Genomic DNA, 21,240 nt, shown 5'->3' with positions numbered 1-21,240 from the left:
TTTGACTGCTTTCGCCGTCCTTTGGATGAGACGTAAAACTGAGGTCCTGACTCTCTGTGGTCATTAAAAATCCCAGGGCGTTTCTCGAAAAGAGTAGGGGTGTTACCCCGGCGTCCTGGCCAAATTTCCAAATACCAAACACAAACTTAATTATAGCTACATGTGAATGATCAGGAATGATCAGCATTTCCCACTAATGTGATCAATTACCACATTAACACCCACTCTGTAGCTATTTACAAGAATAGGAGGAAGAAGCTACAAGGAGGAGGAAGTGGCCACTAGTGGCAGGTCAGCTCTAACTGCATCCCTTTCTTAAGCAGGTCTGCTACGAGCTTAAATATTTCACAGCCCAAATTGCACCACAATGTTCTCACCAACTGAAGAACATCTTAATATCTTCTTCGCTGTCATCTTATTATTTGCCAGTACCCTGCAACCCAGTGGAACTCTGCAGTTGTCACCCTGGCCAGGACAGTGATGCAGACACTATACTAAAAAAAAAGGCGCTATCTTTCAGATGAGACTTAAACCAAGGTCATGACTCTCCATGATCATTAAAAATTCCAGCACATTTCTCGAAAAAGAGTAGGAGTGTTAACCCCAGTGTCCATATGAACTGGTTGATGATGTGTGATGAGTGTTATGGCGCACTTTAGCTGCTCTTTCATCACTGAGGTGGGGCTACACAATGGTGGCGGTGGAGGAGACTCCCTGTTACCTGTAAAGCGTTTTGAGTGGAGTGTCCAGAAAAGCGCTATATAACTGTAAGGAATTATTATTAAACAGCAATTCTGCATAGTGCAGTAAAAGCCAGCCTGGTTGGCTCAACCTATAATATAATATTCTGTTTACTCAAATATATAATCTAAGATCACTTTATTGGCCATATACAATTTCTTGTATTAGGAATTTGTCTTTTTCACATCCCCAACTTGGTCTCCATGAGACACAGACAGGGAGAGAAGCTTGGGGTCAGAGCGCAGGGTCAGCCATTTATACGGCGCCCCTGGAGCAGCTGGGGCTAAGGGCCTTGCTTAGGGACCCAACGGAGAAGGATTCCTCTGCCAGCCATGGGATACAAACTGGGAACCTTGCAGCCAAAGGCGCAGATCCACCGCACCTTCCCCCAGTATTATGTGTTATGGGTATGATGGGTTACTGTAAGTACTAAAATTTTCTTAGCAAATTCAGCACTAGACAGAGGAGAGAAAACACAAGGACATACTCCAAAGGAAAAACAGTTACATATGACTTTCTATAAATTCATCCTCTGGTGCTTTTCATCATTACTTGATATTTTACATTAATAAAGCCTTCCATTCAAGAACGAAACTGCCAAAGAAATCTACAAAATGTGGAATTCCCCATTCACTTCCTTTTGCACTCTGAGTTTTTACACATCACATATTCCCAGTAACATCACCACATCAATTTCTAGGAATGAAGCACTTGCGCCAAACCATAATTATACAGGAGTTCAAACAACAGCACATTAATATTGTTTTAATATTGCAATTGTTTAAGAATGAAAAATAAAGTCCAGAAGGTCCAAATTATGCCTCCCTATATTATGATCTTTAAAACGAGGAACAGCAGTTTTTCATTTGTGTGATGCAACACTTTGTGTGAAAGGGCAAATATTCATTCCCATCCCAACATGTGTCTCCCTAAGATGAAACAAAAAATAAAAATCTCAGGCACATGAAGCACCAGTGAGCTGCTGGTGCTTTACAATCACAAGCAGATGGTCAAAAAAAACTTTTGGAAAAAATGTGTTGTTAGAAAAATTTAGGCTTTTCTTGAGTTAAGTACTCTTCCATGTAAACTGGAAAACAAAGGTAGTACCAGTGTATTGTGTGCACTGACATGTCTAATAAGAGCATACTTGTCAGACTAAAATTGTAGTCACACAGCATTGCTCAACATAACTAATAAAGAAAACATGTCAATGTGTGTGTATGAAAGATCCCTTTCCTCTCACGTCAGTCTCTTTTCCCAAAGGACTGTTTAATCATCACAAATGATTTTTAATTTTTCTATGTAACCTCAGTCAGTCATTCTAACCCACTCATGGGAAAGAAATCTGAATACAGGTATGTTACATCTTTAAAGAACAGTTTCCCAGGCCTAGCGTAAAATCCTTTCAGAGTCTGACCTTGCCATTCCCCACAGTCTACAGGCCTGGGCAGCATCAATGCTCCTGCGACAATCACCCCAGCCAAGATGTATTGTTAACCGTTGTTTTCACACCCACGGAACAAGTAATTCTTCACCAAAGCTGACCCCTGGCTCTCCGGCCACAGGATTTTGACAAGTGACACAGAACATGCCCTGGTCTACCAGTGATTGATGACCCTGCACAGCAGGAAGATCTAAAACACAGCACCATCCTGCTCCCAGAACTGATGTGAGTGGCTGCAGCCATCCCAAAAGGAAAACACTACTACGAACTTTTAAAAGATCTAAAAAAAAAACGTTCTGCTAGCTTTAAGATGCTAAACGACCCTCACAAAACTGCATTTTGAATGAGCGTTAATTACTGAAAAGTCTGTTAAAGCCTCTAAGCAGTGAGGGAAACGTAATTACAAATGGTTGACTCCGCAGAGTCGGACTATAGCCAATCATGCACAAAAACAGCACAAGGTAATTCAAAACTAATCATCCTCAATCACTGTAGTCCAACAAAAACAAAACCAAGAAGTATTAACTCCTGTCTTAAAGAAGAACTAGATTTGCAAACCTACTGCATAGACCTTAATGCAAAATACTAACCTTTGGGACATTGAGATTTTTTGCTTCATCACAAAATGCATGCATGACAAAATCCCCTTGGATTACGACCATTTATCCAATTCTTCGGACAATCCTTATTATCCTGCCTTCACCGTTCCACTGTTGAGATCCTTCGCAAAGATCCTCCACTCTGTGTGCCTGAGCCCTACCGGGCACTTGTACTAACAGTAAGCCAGTTAGACAAATCGGAAGTACTACTCACACTGAGGTTCCTGTCCCAGATCTGGATGGTGCCGTCCTGGCATCCAGCCGCGATCATCTTGCCATCCCGACTGTAAGTGCAGCAGGTGGGTGTGACTTTCTTGCCCTGCATGGAGCGGGGCTTGAACACGCTCTTGTGCTTCTTCTCGTTGTTAATATCCCACGTCCTCACAGTCCTGAAAATGAGACGCGGAATCAGCCCCATCACTTTATCACCGGCACAAGGGCCTTAGCACTCATGGACTTTTATTTTATTTGACACTTTCATCCAAAATGAATTAGAGTAAGAGTAGCATCAAAACGGCAAATAAAACCATAGAAAACAGTGAGCTCAGTATCAATTAAGTGCCAAGATGTGGCACAGTACTAAGGACTCTCAGTGCTGCTTGACAGACAGGAAGTAGTAACATAAGGGCAGAGTCCATAAGTGAGGGTCAGTCACGGGCCTCTGGCGTTGGGAATATCGTGCATATACGAGTTCTCAGATTCTTTGGGAATATGGTGAGTAAATCTGCAGTCCCGACTGTGGCAGGTAGGTCATTCCACCACTGGAGGGCAGCACAGAGAACAGCTGGACCTAACAATGGCATTGCAGAGGAACTGGATCTCAGTGCCCTAACTGGAATCATGGGGCCTGACAGTGGTTTGGAGTCTGGTCTGCACTCCCTCATTATCCATAGACTCTGAAGTCATGGACAAACTTCCCTTATTTCAAACTGGGTGTCATTCTGTTCATTTTGAAATACAGCTAAAGTTGGACTATTCATAACTGTAGGAGACATTAAGAGATCCTACATTTTGCAAATGAGATATGAAAACATTTACTAGTCTAAATACTACCAAGATAAAGATGTTCTCATTACTTATTCTTATTACTTATAAGGTTGGGAATGAAACCTTAGATGCAAGAGGATTAGCCTGATTCCAGTTAAAGTCGCTCCAAATTCTCAGACCTACAATTTTAATCACAATGTTTAAGAGGTGGTGGTGATTTATAGACACATATTAAGCTTCACCTACAAAGCTGAAAGTTTAAATCCCTTAACATCCATTCACTTTCATGCAGATTTATAGGAGGCTTATAGAAAACATTTAAAAAGCAATTATTTTGACATGAAACTGCACAGTAAGGAGGATATTCTAAAATGTTATACAAATAAACTATTCCTGATGGATTTTCCAGAGATCTGAGTGCAATACAGTACTTTGACTTTTCAACTTCTTTTCTAGACTCTTTCACACTGTTGGAAGGGATATAAAGTGAGTAACTGTTTATTAACCATTAATATGATAAGAGAAAATACTTTTATTTCAGTACTACTGTTAAACATGGGTGTAGCATTAGGTTCTGCAGCTTTGCTTAGAGCAAAACAAGCCAACACAACAGAAAAAGAAAATAGACCTGAGCAAAGAGATGAAATTCAAATGAAGTTTGCAGAAGTTATGCAAGCAAGAGAATAACTACATTAAACAAAAAACCTCTGGGAATCAGTATGTGTTCTGTACATCAAAAAGATGGAACTTTGAAAGTAACAGTCATAAATCTGAAGATAAAAAAAACATTTGCAGTACATAATTTAGCTACAAGAGTTGGGAGAAATCTAGCCACCATCTCAAGGGTTTCAACTGAAATTCAAGGAAGAAGATACAAGCATGCCAAAGAGCATTATTCTCACTTCAGGCTCTTCAGTATATTGCCGGTGTTTGTTTGCTGCCTTGGAACCACATATTCTTCCCTTGATAATATCTGGATTTGTATATAAACTTCTGCTGTCGCAATTCAGAGTCTAATGAAACAATGATTTTTCACAACAAATCCTTCAACAATATGCACTACACATGCAGTTATGTTACAAGACACAGCAAGTAAAACTGACTCTGAGTTTGGGTAGACAATGAAGACCCAGGCTCTGGAAACTGAACTCCCTCTGACAGGCTTTTACAAGCTGTAGGGCTCTTCTCCTGAAGCCACAGTCAGATGCTCGATATTTCATGTTTGTTGTCTTTGTTTAAATCAAAAAGACATCATACAAGATGATTACAAAGAAAGTTACAAACAAGAGAGCCCATTTGGCCCATTTAGATTGCAGCAGTGAAGTGATCCACAGATCGCATCCAGCTATCTCTTAAGAGAAAGCAGGATAGTAGCTTTAACAACATACAGTAGTTCGGTAGCTTCCTTATTCCCACAACCCGTTAAGAAAACAGCTTCCTGTATTCAGTTTTAAATACACTCCCAACAAAGTTTCTACATATGTTCTCTGATTTGTGTTTCACTGTTGACTCTGAAGACATTTTTTCTGTGGAAATTAGTGATGCTGTAGGGTTAGGGTTAAGGTAGAGAACCATCATTTAAAACAGTTCAGGCTGCCCTGCCTGACTAACATCAGGAAAACCCTACATATCAAGAAAAAAATATCAGGAAACATATATAGCTTTTCTGCTTCAGTGGTATAATTTGCTGGATTGCCAGCACCTTTGTAAGGGAGTGTCATAATCCAGAAAAAGTAGACTAAAAGGGTAGTTAAAAAATTATTCTTGGAGAACTTCAAACAGTGTTTTGTTCACAACTTGAAAACCTTTCCAATACATGGATGCCAGCTGAATAACAACGCAAGCTTATGCTGAGGAGAAGTGGTCCTTTTGCATCACTTCTTACTGGGTTGCTCCTTCTGTAGACTGCAGTGCATTCACTTCTCTTTCTAAATTAAAAACTGCAACGGCGAACTCTTAATCAACTGCACATCCATACTACAAAGGTACTTTATAAATAAAACATAGAAAATGCAAAGAAAGACAATAGATTTTAATGACTTTTTCGAGGTTAGGCGAACATTTTTCAATATTCTTCCCTACATCTGTGAAACAGATTGAGGCCTTTTTAATATCCACCAGGAGAGAGCTGTGAGTTCTCTGGCTTGCCTAGAAGCAGGCCTCCTCCTGTTTCATGTTTCTTTGGGTTCACCGTGAGAGCAGTGGCCTGCAACTGGGCCATATTGACGACTGCGCAACATAGGGCCGCCCATGACTTCCGGTGCTCTGATGACTCCTCCAGTGTAACAGCAACAGCACTCTGCAGAGCTCTGTACAGCACCAGTCGGACTTGTGAAAGTGAAACAGGAGGGGAAACTCACTCAAGCCTGTCTGAAGTATTATACTGTTCCAAAGAATGAGCTGTGAGGAAGAGTTTCTTGAGGAGGGGTAGAGATGTAGAGAGATGGTACAAACTTGAAAAAGGTGTTTCTTTTCTCCAGGATCTACCAGCACTTTCCCGATAAAATACACACTGACGTGTACAGGTGTGAACTATTTCTATGGCCAACCTCTTCTCTCAAGGAAAGACAGACTCATTAAACATGTTCTACCACACTAACTTTGCCTTCCTAATACAAATAACCACTAAGTTGTAAAAGGTCATATACACCCAACCGTCAAGTTTACAAAAGAAATCCATTCCTCGAAAACCTGTGCAGAAAATGAAAATGTGTAACAAAAATCACAATTCCCATTTCTTTACTTACCACATTTTAGAATACAACCCAATATTTCTCATCATTACCCTAACAGAGCACTGAATCATCAAAGTAAGAAAACTACTCCTCGGGATAATTACCCTTTGTACCTTAGTATGATAGTGAACAAGATAAACAGACCAGATAAACTATGGCATATGCACTGAGAAACTGCTGTGGGAGGCTGTACTGGGAGGTCACGCTATGAGGATGGTGTTTTCCGTTTGGCTACAAAGGACACAACTTTGATATACCAAAATTCTGAAACCAGGTGTTTGTAAATTGAGGGATAAGTGTATATCTTTCAGGAAGCTGATTTAAGAGTCCCCAGAGGACAGTCACCCACACCCAGTTCTCTAGACATCTAGACATTCTCTCTGCTGTTTTCTGTTCCGTCTGAGCGCTCTGTTACTACAGATAAACTAAATACATAAATCATTTAAATGTTTAAATGTTTAAATTCAAAGATCTTCAATAGAGGCACCCATAAAACAACACAGATTAATATATATATATATTTAAAATGCCACAATTAAACGTTTTTTTATTAAATAAATTACTGTCAAAGAAAAAATTATCAGCACCTTTCATTTTGCCTATTAATACTAATTTGGTATCTTTTCCGTTCACTGAATGCCTATCCAACCCGGTTTGCTCTGGGTGTGAGACTCAGGTAACCACACAGTCTGGGATCTGGAGAGACAGCTAGAAAGGCAGCTGTGGAGATTCCTTCTGCAACATTAGGAGGAAAATTTTTACTTTCCCAAAATTATGCAGCCAACCGAGTGTGACAGCAGCTGCTTATAGAACTGGCTGACTTGACTTTGTGATTGGCTGGTCTCAAGCACGAAACTAAATATCCTGTTTAAACAGAAACAAATGGTTTCGTTTTCAGATTGACAAAAAAGAACACGTTTCATTTTTTTGGGAGATTGTTATTTCAGACTTCAAGTCATTTAATATTGTTTTGGTAAACTGAAAAAAAAACTTGCTCCTGCACACAGGGAGAAACATTAATCCTTGTCAAACTTAATTTTATTTTTTATTCTAATTGTACATCTGTGTTGAGGTCTACAGCACAGAAACGTCCCAGAACCTAGCATCAGTGCATCAGGAAACAGACAAAGAAAACATCTCTGGCATGTTTCCTCACAAACTGTCAAGTAACGGTACCAATCATTCGTACTGTGAAATTCAACAGTAGGGGGAAAATCAGTTATCCCAGGGATAAATGTACTGAAACAATGGAAAAAGGCAGAAGAGAGGGCAGTTTACTGTTGATAAGAGAAGGGAAACTAAGGAAAACATCATCTTTCTGCTGTTCAGTGCTGAGTTGTACCTGAGATGCCCGGATGCAGAAACATGAGAAGGATTGCTAAGATCTTTTATGAAAATAAATATTTTCTTAAGTGAAAATAAAACTCTTACTAGTTTTTTTTCAAAGGAAGATCAATTTCTGTTCTTGGGATATTATCCTTTTAAAAAGCAAACTCATTGGAAATCAGCCCTGCTTCTTAATTAAAGCATGCATTTCCATAGACTATGCTTATACAAGGATGTAATTCACCCACCGCTCTGTGTGTTTTACAGGCAGGTAAATCCACACTTCACTGCACGTATCCCATCAACTAAATTCAAACAGGCAATTTAAAATGATTCTTTCACTGTCAAGAGCAAACCACTACCCTTTAAGAACTTAACGCTGCTTTTGGTTTCATGCAGCCATCAGGTCCTGTGTAGACAAAGGTCAGAAGTGTAAACAAAAGGAATCACTAACCAATTTTAAAATACAAAATGTGAACCCACATACACTGAATAACTAAAACTATAATTTAATAATGTATTATTTATTATTAAAAGAAAATGATCAAATGATCTTATGCTTTCCCCCTCAAGTCACTTTCCTTGTTTCTAGAAACATTATTTTTTTTCCTCAATTTCCTCAAAAAAATCATTTTCTGGTGATTTTGGGGCTTTTATTTAAAACCTTGCTAATAGAAAATTATCCCAAAACACAAAGGCCAAAAAAAGAAAACTAAAAAATAAATCCAAAGAAGCAGATGTTATCAAAGTTAAAACCCCATCTTTTCAAACAATAGCTCAATTTAGTGTCTTTAAGAAATGTACCCCTTAAAAAATGAATGATCTTCAGAGCCCAAGAAAGGGCAGCCAAATTTAATCACAGCACCAGATCTGCGTACAAGTAGTTATGATGCTGACGGGTTCACACCTGCTGAAGACTTATCTTTGCAGGACTTCAGCTAGAGGTTTGGAGGTCCGCAGGACTTGTACTGACCCAATGCTGACACATGAAAAAGACTTCACCAACAGTACCAGAAATCACTGAAGGCAGATCAATCACACACAGAGCAGGAACAGGCATTAAAAAAGCTACACAAATAACGTTGTTTTTGCACAAACTATGTCAGAAATGTGGTGCCTGGGTGGCTTTGCACACAGCCAATTAATTTCAAGGATCTGATCTGTGGGTATGTGTCGGTCAATAGTGAGTACAAACGCGGACAATAAAACTGTGACACGCTGTGTGAAGGGCTTCCAATCAGTAAAGGCTGATTTACAGAAAACATTTGTTAGACATAAGCATAAAAATAATAGCAATTATACTGGGACATTCCTACCAAATAAATGATCCTTCATTTAAATATTCAATTAAAACCAAAGTTGATATAAACCATATAATTTTGTACACCACAGTTCCACAGTTTCTAACCAAGCCATTGTAATTCTATTACAAAACACGTAAACGGAAACATCTGGCGACTTAATCAAACCTTTAACAGGTGCTTAGGAGATAACTGCACATAAGAACAATACCCTAGCACATTGCTCTAAAACTCTTAAATGTGAAAACAGCTAATATTTCAGTCTAATGGCACAGTATATTTCAGTCTACAGAGACTTGCAAAACATTGCACAGGAGCATTTTTTCTGTACTATCCAAACTAAAATGAATTACATGCATTAGTAAATAAACATATTCTAATGTGCCATTAAAAAAATCTGTTTCTAAAGTAATGAGGCAATAAATCTTGCAAATATGCAGTTTGTAGGTAAAAGACCTGACCTCTCCACAACACTCATTCATCATATTTTTAAATGGGTTCAGTGACAGGCTTCAAAGGTACAGAATTTGTCAAAGCATTGCAATGCAAGCCAAAGATTTTGACAGCAGGAAAATATATAGTATTAAAATAAGAATCCTTTGATTTAATAAGCATTCTATATAACTAAATGTAAATAATGTAAAAAAAATACTTTTCTATTATAAATTATTAATTAATAATTCACATTTCTGCTAAGGCTGTTAACTGTTTTGTTAGCAAAATAACAAATATATTTTAGTGAACAAACTTCTCAATGGGGAGGTCAAATCAATTTTCAGCTTGTACAAAATAAAACTGAAAACAGTTTTGTTTGTTTTTTCCATAGCTCACAAATTCTCTGCTGTAAACTTTCAAAGCAAATTATCTTATGTCAAGTAGTCCCTCCTATAAATACTCAACAAATCCAATATTAAACAAAATTGAAAAACAAAAGAGTAATTTAAATATTCTTGCATCTTGTCAAGTTACAAGTTTGATATACTGTACTCAGGAGATGAGCTTTTGTGTGAGACATCCTGAACTTTCCCTGTAACAGAGTAATGCTTTATAGCAGGGTTGAAACTGTGCCAAAGAGGGCAAATCCAGTTAAATCCAAAGAACTGCATGTTTATTTAACACAGAACCACTTTACAATGTAGCACACTTTTTCCATTTTTGCAGTTAGGTGCACACACACAAAAAAGAACCAGATGACTTCCTCAAGAGGTCTCCTCACTATCGACAATAAATCTAATCCACATGTAGCCTTAATGCTGCTCTGACACACAACTCTGTTGCAATTAACTACACTTCTAGGGCTGACCTACAGGAAAAAAAGGCTATATGTTTTCAAGCCCTAGTTTTAAAAATGGCACTTTTGGTGAAGGGGAATCACTAGATTCGGTCAATTCATCACCCTGGTCGAATTAGTATGATCTTAAAGTCACATTTTCACCAGTTGTTTCCCATATTTAATACCTACTAAAATACCATCAGAAGGGAAGTACTTTGTTGCCTTGCAGCGCTGCAGGCCTGAGTTCAATTCAAGACCTGCAATGCTTTTTACATGGACTTTGTATATTCTCCCCATGTTCAAGTGGGTTTCCTTTGGGTGCTCCAGTTCACTCCCACTGTCCGAAGACACATATAAGTTAACAGGCTTTTGGAGAAATTGGCACTGGTGGGATTCTGTTTGTGTCTGTGTGTGTCCTGTGAGGGACTGGTGTTCCATGCAGGATGTATCCTGCCTTGTGCCTCCTGTTTGGCGGGATAGGCTCCAGCGTGACCCTGGATTGGATGCGGCCGTTAAAAAATGGATATAATTATGAAGTTAATCAAAAAATGTAAATTGCTTGGAGGGCTTTTAGGTTAATAATAGACCTCTGTGAAGTCTGAAACCTCTGACAAGAGCAGACTACAAGGTAGTAACATGCTGCCAACACCCTGTTCCTTCTGAAGGGATGATCTGTAAAGTCAAACCACTGTAACAGAAACTCAGAACATTGTTATCCAAGAACACAGATAAACTGTCCTAATTTTCCTGATGGCATTCACTTGTCATTCATGCAAAAGAAATTAAAATAGTCAGACAAAAGGCACAAAGCCATGAACAGTAAAACTGTAGGGAGAATTTCTAAACCTCTGCTGATGGTCATCTTCGACATAACTGGTGGTATGTTGATTAAAATAGCAATCATGCAAAGCAGTTTTGCATGAAACTGCTAATTCTCAACACTTCAATATATTTAAATAAATTCAGAATTAGGTATGAAGTATAAGTTTACATTAGCTTCATATCAGGTTAGAAAACAACATTTTGAACCCAATTATTTTTTTATTGTGCACAAAGCTAAATGAGAGATGAATCCTGGAATTCTCTCAATTCTGCACATGGAGCTTAATGGAGTAACAGGATCAGTCAGCTTGCAACAGCAAGATAAGCAATAATGAAAACAGCAGAAAGGTACTGTGTTCTGTACCAGATGTTTGATATTTGGAGCACCATTTGCACAGTACACAGTCCAAGGAACTGATTCCTTTTCCAAAATGATGATTGTTCCTTACAAATTCTTGTTCAACAAAGTAGCCAAGTAAACCATTCGTTTTCTTAGCAAAGGCCTGAACAGCAATGCTTTCTTTTCTTCTACATCAATAGACTTGCCAAGAGACTGCAGTTCAATTAAATCTGAGAAACATCAAAGTCGTAAGCAATAGGCTGTAGTGCTAACACCCCTAATTTATGATTATTAACAAAAGATCATGCTCCATGGATGGAGTTGGATAAAATAAAGGTTATTATATTGCGAGGTGAAAAAATTTCACCGCCAGAGCACTAGGAAATTTAATCTGCAACAAATTCAAATTTATTCTTATATAGTGCGTTTCAATACAGAGCAAGTGTTATACCTACATTGCATATTCTACAGGACAGTATAAAGAATATACAATAAACCAAATATAACTGAGAAACTAAAATTCATTAGAAAAAGAGACTCTTGAAGGGAAAGGCTGGGTTTTCCAAAGGACGAATGTGATTTGCACAGAGGGCAACAAGTCAACAAGTGGAGGATTGCCCAAGGCTTTTTCTGGGGTGAGCAGTTCCTAGTATTTTTTTACTTTATCGACCCCCAGTCAGGAAACAGTCCACACACAAGTTTATTCACTACCAGAGACCGATAACACCTACAGTATGGGTGGTGAGCCCTGGACAGCAGTTAAAATGACGCCATTGTCACTTTTGATTACAAGACATCTGGGGAGACATTAAACGTGGCCCTCCTAAAAAAGTCTCAGTTATATTTAAAGAAACATTACGAATAGCCTCATTTTCCTGGCAGGCGCCTGCGTACCTCCTTTGAAGTCATTATAAATGTGAATAAAGTTTAATAGATTAAACTACATACCCAGACACACACAACTCACAAGAACATTGGACAGTCTGGGCATGTTTCTCGTAGGGAGAAAAGTTTTCACTTTATCCACAGCACACAGCTGTTTAAGGAAATCTACCAAACTGGTCAGTAAAGGGACTAGCCTGTTTATGCATAGGAGATCTCGATAAGATGACACAAAATGAACCTGAGGACAGCTAAAGGCAGAATTTTCAATAATTTTATTTGGAAGCACTCTAGACAGTGCAGAGCCTGGGAGAATTCTGAAATACACAATGTTCAGTAGAATAGAATCAATTCAAAGAACGTCTTGAAGGAAAATGATATGCAAATGTTGAATTTGGCACATGACTAGGTAAAATATAGCATAGGTTTCTTTTTTTTACTTTCATTAAAACTGTCAGATCAGATCATCTTCATCTTAATTTCTTATTATATCTGGTTTCCTCAGTCTTGTGTCCTTATCCTGCATCTACTGGCTTTTGTTTCAATTACTTTTGCTGACTGGAGCCCTCAATTCTATAATAGAGATCTTGATTGTTTTTATTTAAAAAGCATTCAGTGTTAGAAATTGGCACTGAATTCGTTCCAGAACCCCCTTTATTTGGCATTACAGACCAGAACTGTAGTATTACAAATCTGAAGACAAACTGAACAATTCAAAATGATATTTTTTCTAGGCTACAAAATATCTCAATCAAGATACTGATGAAACTAAGGAGTGCAAAGAAATTCTTATATCAGATTCAATTAAGAAAACCGGCTAAATGAATTAAGTAAAGCAGACCTACAAGTGGCTCAAAACCAGGAGAGGCAGATGCCTGCCCAAGCACTGAAACCAATCATACAGCCTATATGTACCATATTTTCCCTCTGATATGGGCGAGCATATACAGTACATGCGAAAGGGTGTTTTTGCTTTTCGTTGTTTTCTTTGTGTTTCTCCTTAGCTTGCATTTGCCATGCCAACTAACTGACTTAAATCAACAAGACCTGACCTGTGGAAAGACCAAACAAGAGGAAATGACCCAGGGAAGCACATTAATTGTCTTTATAGTGCTTTTCCAAAGGGCATTAGTGTGCTCCACCTGTGGATCCAGGACTCTCAGATTCTGGGAAGTGTTTTCAAAGGCTGATGTTTTTACAGAGCAATTAAATGCAGAGGTGGAAACCAATATAGGTTTTGAGTTTTATACAGAATACCGAACCAACCCAGAGAGAATACTGCTGCCTGAGCGTCACAGTGAGAAGGCTCTATATCTGGATTTTGGAAGCATTCATGTCAAAAAGAGCTTCTTCGCCAAACGCAACCCAATCTTCCCAGATGAATTCAATACAAACCATTAGGAAGGAAAAGATGAGATGAATACATACAGTATGTGATGTACTTAAAGTCACCCTAAACAAGTTCAAGCCATAAAAGGTTAAACAGGCATGATCTCAACAGTTCATAGTGCTTTAAATAACAAATGGCACTTTGTACATATACAATGCCTAATCTCCTGATGCTCAATTGTTTGCAAGTAATGACTTGACTGAAGGATCAATTCTTTTGGTCTGGTGGGAGAAGTCTATTTTTAACTTTGTATGTAATTCATTACTTCCTTAGCAGACACTTCCTTACCCAGGTTGACTTGAGTTTGCATAAGAACAAGGACCAATCGTGTGAAAATAAATAAAAAGACAATATGGCTTGCACAAAATAGAGGTGCGAGGTACTTGCCACCCCAGTGAAATTAAAAAAGTAACTATAAAGCATACTAAAGTATGGTACGGACTGCTCCTGAATCCAGGAGCACGTTACAAAGCAGCCCAATTACTTGTGGAATAACTGGAGATACACACCCATGGCTTAACCTGCAGTGGGCACGAGGCATGGTGATGGCCTGGACATCCAGTCTATATACAATCAAACAGATGAGCACAAGCAATCCCTGAGTAGCTAACGATAACTTTCCCCCAGCAGATGCCCACACCTCCCTGACATCAACACAGTTTATTGTGTTTTTTATGTATATGTGAAGAGATGCAGCCGAGCTTTAAGAACGTTTAAAAACACAGCTAATTTATTCCTGAAGGTTGGGGGTCAACACAGGCATTTACACAGCCGGTGAACTCCAATAGCTGTAAAGTCTGATGCCATCTAAATTGAGGCCCTTTAAACACAATGAACCCACTGGAGTACACAACTCCCTGTCCATCTAGATGAAAGGATAAGGAGCGAGGTGTGAAAAGCCCCATGATCAAAGGATTTAAGTCTCCATATCCTTAATTAAGCGTTTATTTTATGCTTGATCAAGATAAGGAAGGGAAGGTCTCAGGAGAATACAGAAACAGGCAAATCCCCCAGGCCACATATACTATTCCATCCCAGGGGGCTACTTGAAGGGCTATAACTCCAGTCCCAGAGCTGCCCATGTGTCAGAGACCACATTACACCAAGCAAAACTCAAAACCTTGTTTTTTTTGTAGAATTGTCACAAACTCTGTATCGCTGGACTGTAAACTTACTCTTTTTATTCAGATTAACAGCTGCAACGACAGTATGTTTGCAACTTGTTTTTTTATTCTTTTCTTTTTCATTTTAATTTCAAGGCTTCTTTCCTAAAGACATGATTTTAAATTTGTATAGTCAACTATATATGCCCGTTTTATTGCTCGGATACAGTGGGCTTAGGAATGTAATAATGCCAGAATTTTCCGACTGTTTAATGCGTTCTGGTACTACTATATGCTGTGTGCAGCTCATTTGGATGACTGGTTAAGTCTAAAACTATGAAATCCACCTGTATTTAAACTTACTTGCCACATCTATGTTGTGTAATAACTCTAAATTCTACCAGATCTCCAACTGACTCCAGGCAAGAAGAGTCTAAAAATAAGTCTGGTAGCTTCCAGTTCATGTTTATTAAGTAATAAAAGTATTGTTTGAGGAAATAAATTGAAATTCATTTTAGAAAATGAAAAAAAGTACTCATCTGTGAATCCTCTGGTGCAATATTACTACAACCTTTGTATGTTACTGAAGTAATAAATTACTAAGATCAAGATTTACATAATCCGCATTGCATCCATCATACCTATAGTAGAGTTGTGATAAGTAATATTGGACCAGTGACACAAAAGTAGGTGTATATAAACTGATGAATGCATCAGTCCTTGATTAATCAATCCTTTGACTAATGCCTGAAATGCTATTTGCAAAATAAAAACCGTGTGAAGTATTTCAAATTTAACAGCAGTCACCAGGTCCATCCCCCTTATCCTTGATATAAATGATTTCTCAAAGAAACAGCAATTCCAGCTTTCAGACACCTGGCCTAAAAGTGAATATACAGGAAAGAGGAATAGAATGGGATTTTATCCATTTGCTAGCAATTCATCATAAAAAACCTTTCAATGCATGTGGTGAACACATGTACTATAATTCACTCCTATACACACACGTGAACAAATTCTGATAGATATGTAAATTATCTCTTATAGGGCATGTCTTAAGCATAGAGGAAAAACTAAATGCTTTTTTTGTTGCTTGTGGAATTTCAATGCTTCTAAATAGACCCAAGCCTTTAGTTTTTAGTTGTTTTTCGCAAGATCTTTACAGGTTTCAGGTACAGGGTGGCTGTTGATCATACCACATAACCTAAAAATATACAACAAAGTGGCTGAGCCCTACATGGCTGAGCAGGTAAAGGTGTATGCTAACATACCAGTCTTCTGTGTCACAAGAACATGCCTCCTGTGCTGCCCATCATTCACTTTGAACACAGATATGACATAGCGATAGGTTATTTTAATATTATAATAAATACAGGAGCTGTTTCTAAATAAAAATGGTTTATATTCACTTTTTCAACTGTTAAACTAAAGAAAACATCTAAAAAGACGTGAGTACATGCAAGTCTGGCTTGTTTTCAGTGATGTCCAAATGTCTAAACCCTTTTGAAAGAAAAGGGTTAGAATCCCACATAATATCACCCATGAGATGAAACCACACTGCTAAGACCCTAATTAGATCATGCACATTGGGCCTCTCTGCTCTTCATGGGAACAGGGGTATGCTTTTCAGAAGGTTAGCTTATATTTGAAAAAAAAATGTTCACCATAAAAACTTCAGTGACCACAGACATGTATTCGATGCAAAACGCATCTCATCAAAATAAATGTTAGTTATTAAAGAATATGGCTGCTAAAAGAGTATGTTGTGAAGTGAGGTTAAATGGAAGATAAATAAGCCTTCTTTTAATATTAAAAAATTACAAGAGACACTTAGTATAATAATTTTAATTTTTTATGTTTATTAACTCTAGCCAGATACTAGAAGATGGAACTGTAGTGGGTCACTTGATTTGTTGAAGAGCTAGAAGCCACCATTAGACATACAGGATAGATCCTATAGTTACGAAAGCTGGTTTAAAGTCGGGCAATATTATTGTGATTAGGAGTTCCCATGCATCATCTCGGAACACAGTGGGTTTGCAGCACAAAAAGAAACGCAGTGACAACAGGGAACATGTTTGAGGTAACACACACAGCTCCACTTGGGGTAGAGCAGAACAGAATATATAATGAACAGTAATTGACATTTCTCACACATCTGCTCACAACATTACCTGTCAAGACATGAAGAGACGATTCCATAAAGGAGGAACCAGAAAGTTCTGCCCTGTAACACCTTCAATGAACGCAAACCACGGAAGTTCGGGCAGGCAGTCTTCGGCTGAGATATTTTTAATCATGAGCGATACATTTCAGCAAGGAGCTGTGACAGTCACAACTCAGCAGTTTAACAATAAAAGCTCATTTAACAATGGCGGCCCAATGCCATGAAAACATAGAAGTGTATGAACAAAAATGAACTGCAATCCAAATTTCTCAGAGCTGTTATTAAATCTAGGTAACAAATTAATTGATAGTATTGCATCGAATTATGCATAAAATTTACTTTATGGGAAAGTATGAAAAGTACTGGATGATCACTATGTTGTTGAAAACCACTGGTCTCGCCAAGGGTGAGAACAACAGTTCACATGAATTTCAACGTGAAACAGCCCTTCCTGCTCACTAGTTTTGTTGCCTCATTCTGAATTGCAGAACACTGTACATACCTGGAAATTTAATCTCTTTTGTAATGTAAATTTGAGGTTTTACACATTTTAACTGTTGTTTGAAATGCATTCATTAATGCCTATTCTTTCTAAAACTAAAATATAAAAAGAGTGTTGTAATTCTCCTTTAAACTGAATGGCATAACGCCAGTGCAGAGTGAAAGCTTGGCACTTTTAAATGGGCAGCAAAATGAAATATCAGACATCTAGCCTCTGGGACAGACATGACGTGAAATGAGGAGTATCCCTGGCATATGAAAGCTCATAGCAATTATAAGAGGGTCAAGTATTTTCCTATAACCCATGCTACAATTATGTCTCATCGAAATTCCCTATTCTTAGGCATGCCACCACAAGATCTTTGACAACATTCCCACAGGAAAGGGAAACAGGAATTGTTCTAAGCCTCTGAAAAGGTACAGTAGACAAGCCGAAATACAAGTTCACGGTTGGAGCTCCTTCATACCAATCCAATCCCTTTATCAGTCAGTGAGACCAAAGCCTCAATGGTTCCGTTTTAAAGAAAATGGACCATTACAGACCGCCAATTATCAATTGCTGGAAAACTGCCCTTTATTAATTTCCCACAAGTCCCTCTGCTCTTTGTATAAAGGCAACATTTCAAATTAACAAATTCTTTGACTTCAATCAGTTGGAAAAGAAATAAATTAAACAGCCCTAGCATGCCAGGCCATGGGAACCAGAGGGCCACAGTCAGACACTGTTTGGAATGAGAAAGTCTGTCTCCATCTCTTTAGCCTCAGGACTGCTGTGCTATATTCGAGAATAAACTTCCACCACTGAAGCTGAGGACTCCAGTTATTTCCTAAAAAGCCTTTGCTAAAGAATCACTGGAATGAAGGACAACACAAGCACTGTTTAATTGTGTATTTAAATTAAACAAAAATGAACCATGCTTTCTTTCGCACTCAGCTAAAGATGTTCCATGAAACAAGTGAGCACGAACTCCTGAAATTATTTTTTTTTTTTAAATGGCACAAAGGGGACCTGAAGGGATTTAACAGCTGAAGACCTGTATTCAGGCTATAGAGCAGACCCTCAGCTCCAGTTACAAACCTCTGGTTTGTATCTGGACTCTGACAGCAGTCTGACTGGGACTGGGAGTTCCCAAGGAATGGCTCACAACTGGCCAACATCCCCTGGTGGCGGAGCCAGAGATAACCATACCTGTGCCCTTACTATTTATTCGCTTAAAAAACAGCTTTATCCAGAGCAACTGAAAATACACTTTATATCACATCTAAGTACAAGAGACATTATGAAAAATACATGAATAAAATGTCTATGAAGCGTACATGAATAAGAAGGTCAATGCAAAAGCCCCATAATAAAAAAAAAACATGGAATTAAGAACCAAGAGAGTAGGCCATCTCTTCATCCCTCTGGTAAGGCTAAAGCTGCGAGCGTCACAGAAAATGTGAAATAACTCCATTTGTTTGATGTTTTTCAATAAAGGAATAGAAAAACATTTGATTTGTTTCAAAGTGATTCCAGCTGTTCCATTCTTAAAACACATGCCAATCAGATGGAGGGGGAGCTAGAAAATAAAGCAGTGCTAAATTTTGACCGCTAGTCAAAGAGATAGGGCTATTTCGCCATAAATGACCAAGGTAAAACGGTAAAGAAAAGTGACCAAAAAATGGATATTAAGACTTATAAGCATCTGTTTTGAGCTTCTTGAAAAACAATCACCAATAAAACTAACTTATTACAAGAGTCTTACTGGAAGTAAACAGCAGCTCTTGCAAGTTTCCTAAATATTCTTCTTTACCTGTGGCGGAAAGAGACATCATTACTGATACCCTTATGAGCCTGTGCAAGATACATCAAGACCATACCAATTGTTCTTTACCATCTCTGCTTTCAACAAACATTTGAATTCGTTTCAATTTTGCAAAATGTACTTAGTTTCACTGATATAATACTTCACTACAAATCTCCCGGTGATGCACTATGAATATTCTTACTATTTTGCAGATGCTTTTGTCCAAAAGGAATAACATTTTATTCCAAAATGTAACCTTCATAAATACAGAAACACTAAGAATAAGCAGGGAAGCCTCTCATTCTTTGGGGATTGGAGATTGCTTTACTTGCAGAAGGAGAAACAAGGAGTTTTGCCTTATGCGAGTAAGTGCCTTTTAATTGTAGTTTAGTCTCCTTCATGTTTTCCTTGCTGTAAAAAAACGAAGGGTACAACTGAGGCCAAGAAAAGGCTGTCTTAGCAGGGCAATGGAGCAGAAAAGCTCTAGTCTCCAGACAGTGTGCAGTTAATTGGAATTTACATCAACCACCTTGCTTTCTGCAAGCGCAACAAATTAAAGATCTAATTTATTTGATAACTCCCAGCTGGTGCCATGTTCCAGACACAAAGGGTATGTTGATTTCCAACATGCTTTTTTCAAATAGCCCACACACTACAACACTGCTATTTTTCTGAGGTTTAGTTGAAGATTTTCTAAATCCATTTTCGCTGATAAGCTGACACATGATGTGTCTAAGATAAGGATATCGCTGGTTCAAGTCTCGGGCGCACGAATGTTGGGAGATCTTGTTACAAAACGCGATGTAAATAAAATATCCTAAGAAATCAAGCTGTCATCACAGCAAGGATACCCAGGCTTGGACGGACTTACTAAATCATGATTACTATTATTACTAATTTTACTGGGGGATGCTTTTATGCAAAGCGACTGACATTTGCACCCATTCACACAGCCAAGTATTTTACTGGAGCAAGTACCTTGCTCAAGGGTACAACGGCATGTCGCACCTGAGATTTGAACCCGGCAAATCTGGTTACTTGCCATATTGGGTGGGTGCCCCATGCCAGAGACACCAACAGGAAAAGATTCTTTCAAGTAACATCAACAATGCAGTGACAAAAGCTCATTAAATTAACAAGACGTTAATTAACAAAATGCAAAAAAAAAAGAACTAAAGCCAGCATTAGATCCAAATGTTTCAAAATCAAATGTTTCAAAGATCAAGTATCATCGTAATTCAAGAAATCAAACGGAAAAGATACAGAAAATTATAAACAACTTGCAGCAGTACAATTTCTCAGAGGCAGAGTTATAGCTCATTCAAGGTCACAGGACTTAAAATTTCCCTTTATATTTATGTGGTGGAAGTTGTGTTTGTGTGCTATAAAGGTGTGCAATAATGTGTTTCATTAACTAGTTACACGGCTGCAAACCAGTATATATTCTAACTTGGTTAGCCAACGCAAGCTGTAAATCACTTTAAATACATGTCTATCAAAATAGAGAGCAGGTTTTTAATGCAGTCATTTTATTTGACCCATACTTAGATACGATTTACACGAGAAAAACATTCCCATGGTGGAAACGCTCACCACCAATCAACCTAGAGAAATGGCTGATCGAAGTCCTTCAAAAAAGCAGTGGGCTTTTAAGTCCACAACATTAACCAGCTCGTTTCAACCTTTACCGAAAATATGACAAAAAGCTCCTTTGACAACTGTCATAAACTGACTTATTTTACAACAGCATTAAGGCATGTGATACTGTCAAGATGCCCACAAGAAACCCATGAGCCCCCCTTTTCCCCCTTCCTCTCCCCCTGTACAAGTGATATATTTCAC

The 21,240-nt window shown here is 38.2% G+C and overlaps 1 protein-coding gene across 2 annotated transcripts in view; it reads right to left on the bottom strand.

Moving 5' to 3' along the window:
* LOC102682553 (WD repeat-containing protein 70) overlaps positions 1–21,240 on the bottom strand; it is a 111,810-nt gene that overhangs the window by 51,315 nt on the left and 39,255 nt on the right. For both annotated transcript variants that reach the window (XM_006627289.3, XM_015340380.2), the window contains exon 10: positions 2,999–3,173. In XM_006627289.3, coding sequence (XP_006627352.2) covers positions 2,999–3,173 — 175 coding nt within the window. The remainder of the gene's footprint in view (positions 1–2,998; positions 3,174–21,240) is intronic.

The sequence above is a fragment of the Lepisosteus oculatus genome, chromosome 3, assembly GCF_040954835.1.
Source record: "Lepisosteus oculatus isolate fLepOcu1 chromosome 3, fLepOcu1.hap2, whole genome shotgun sequence".
Taxonomy (NCBI): Eukaryota; Metazoa; Chordata; class Actinopteri; order Semionotiformes; family Lepisosteidae; genus Lepisosteus; species Lepisosteus oculatus.
Note: the sequence above shows the minus strand (reverse complement) of the source record. Positions and strands in the feature narration are given on the sequence as shown.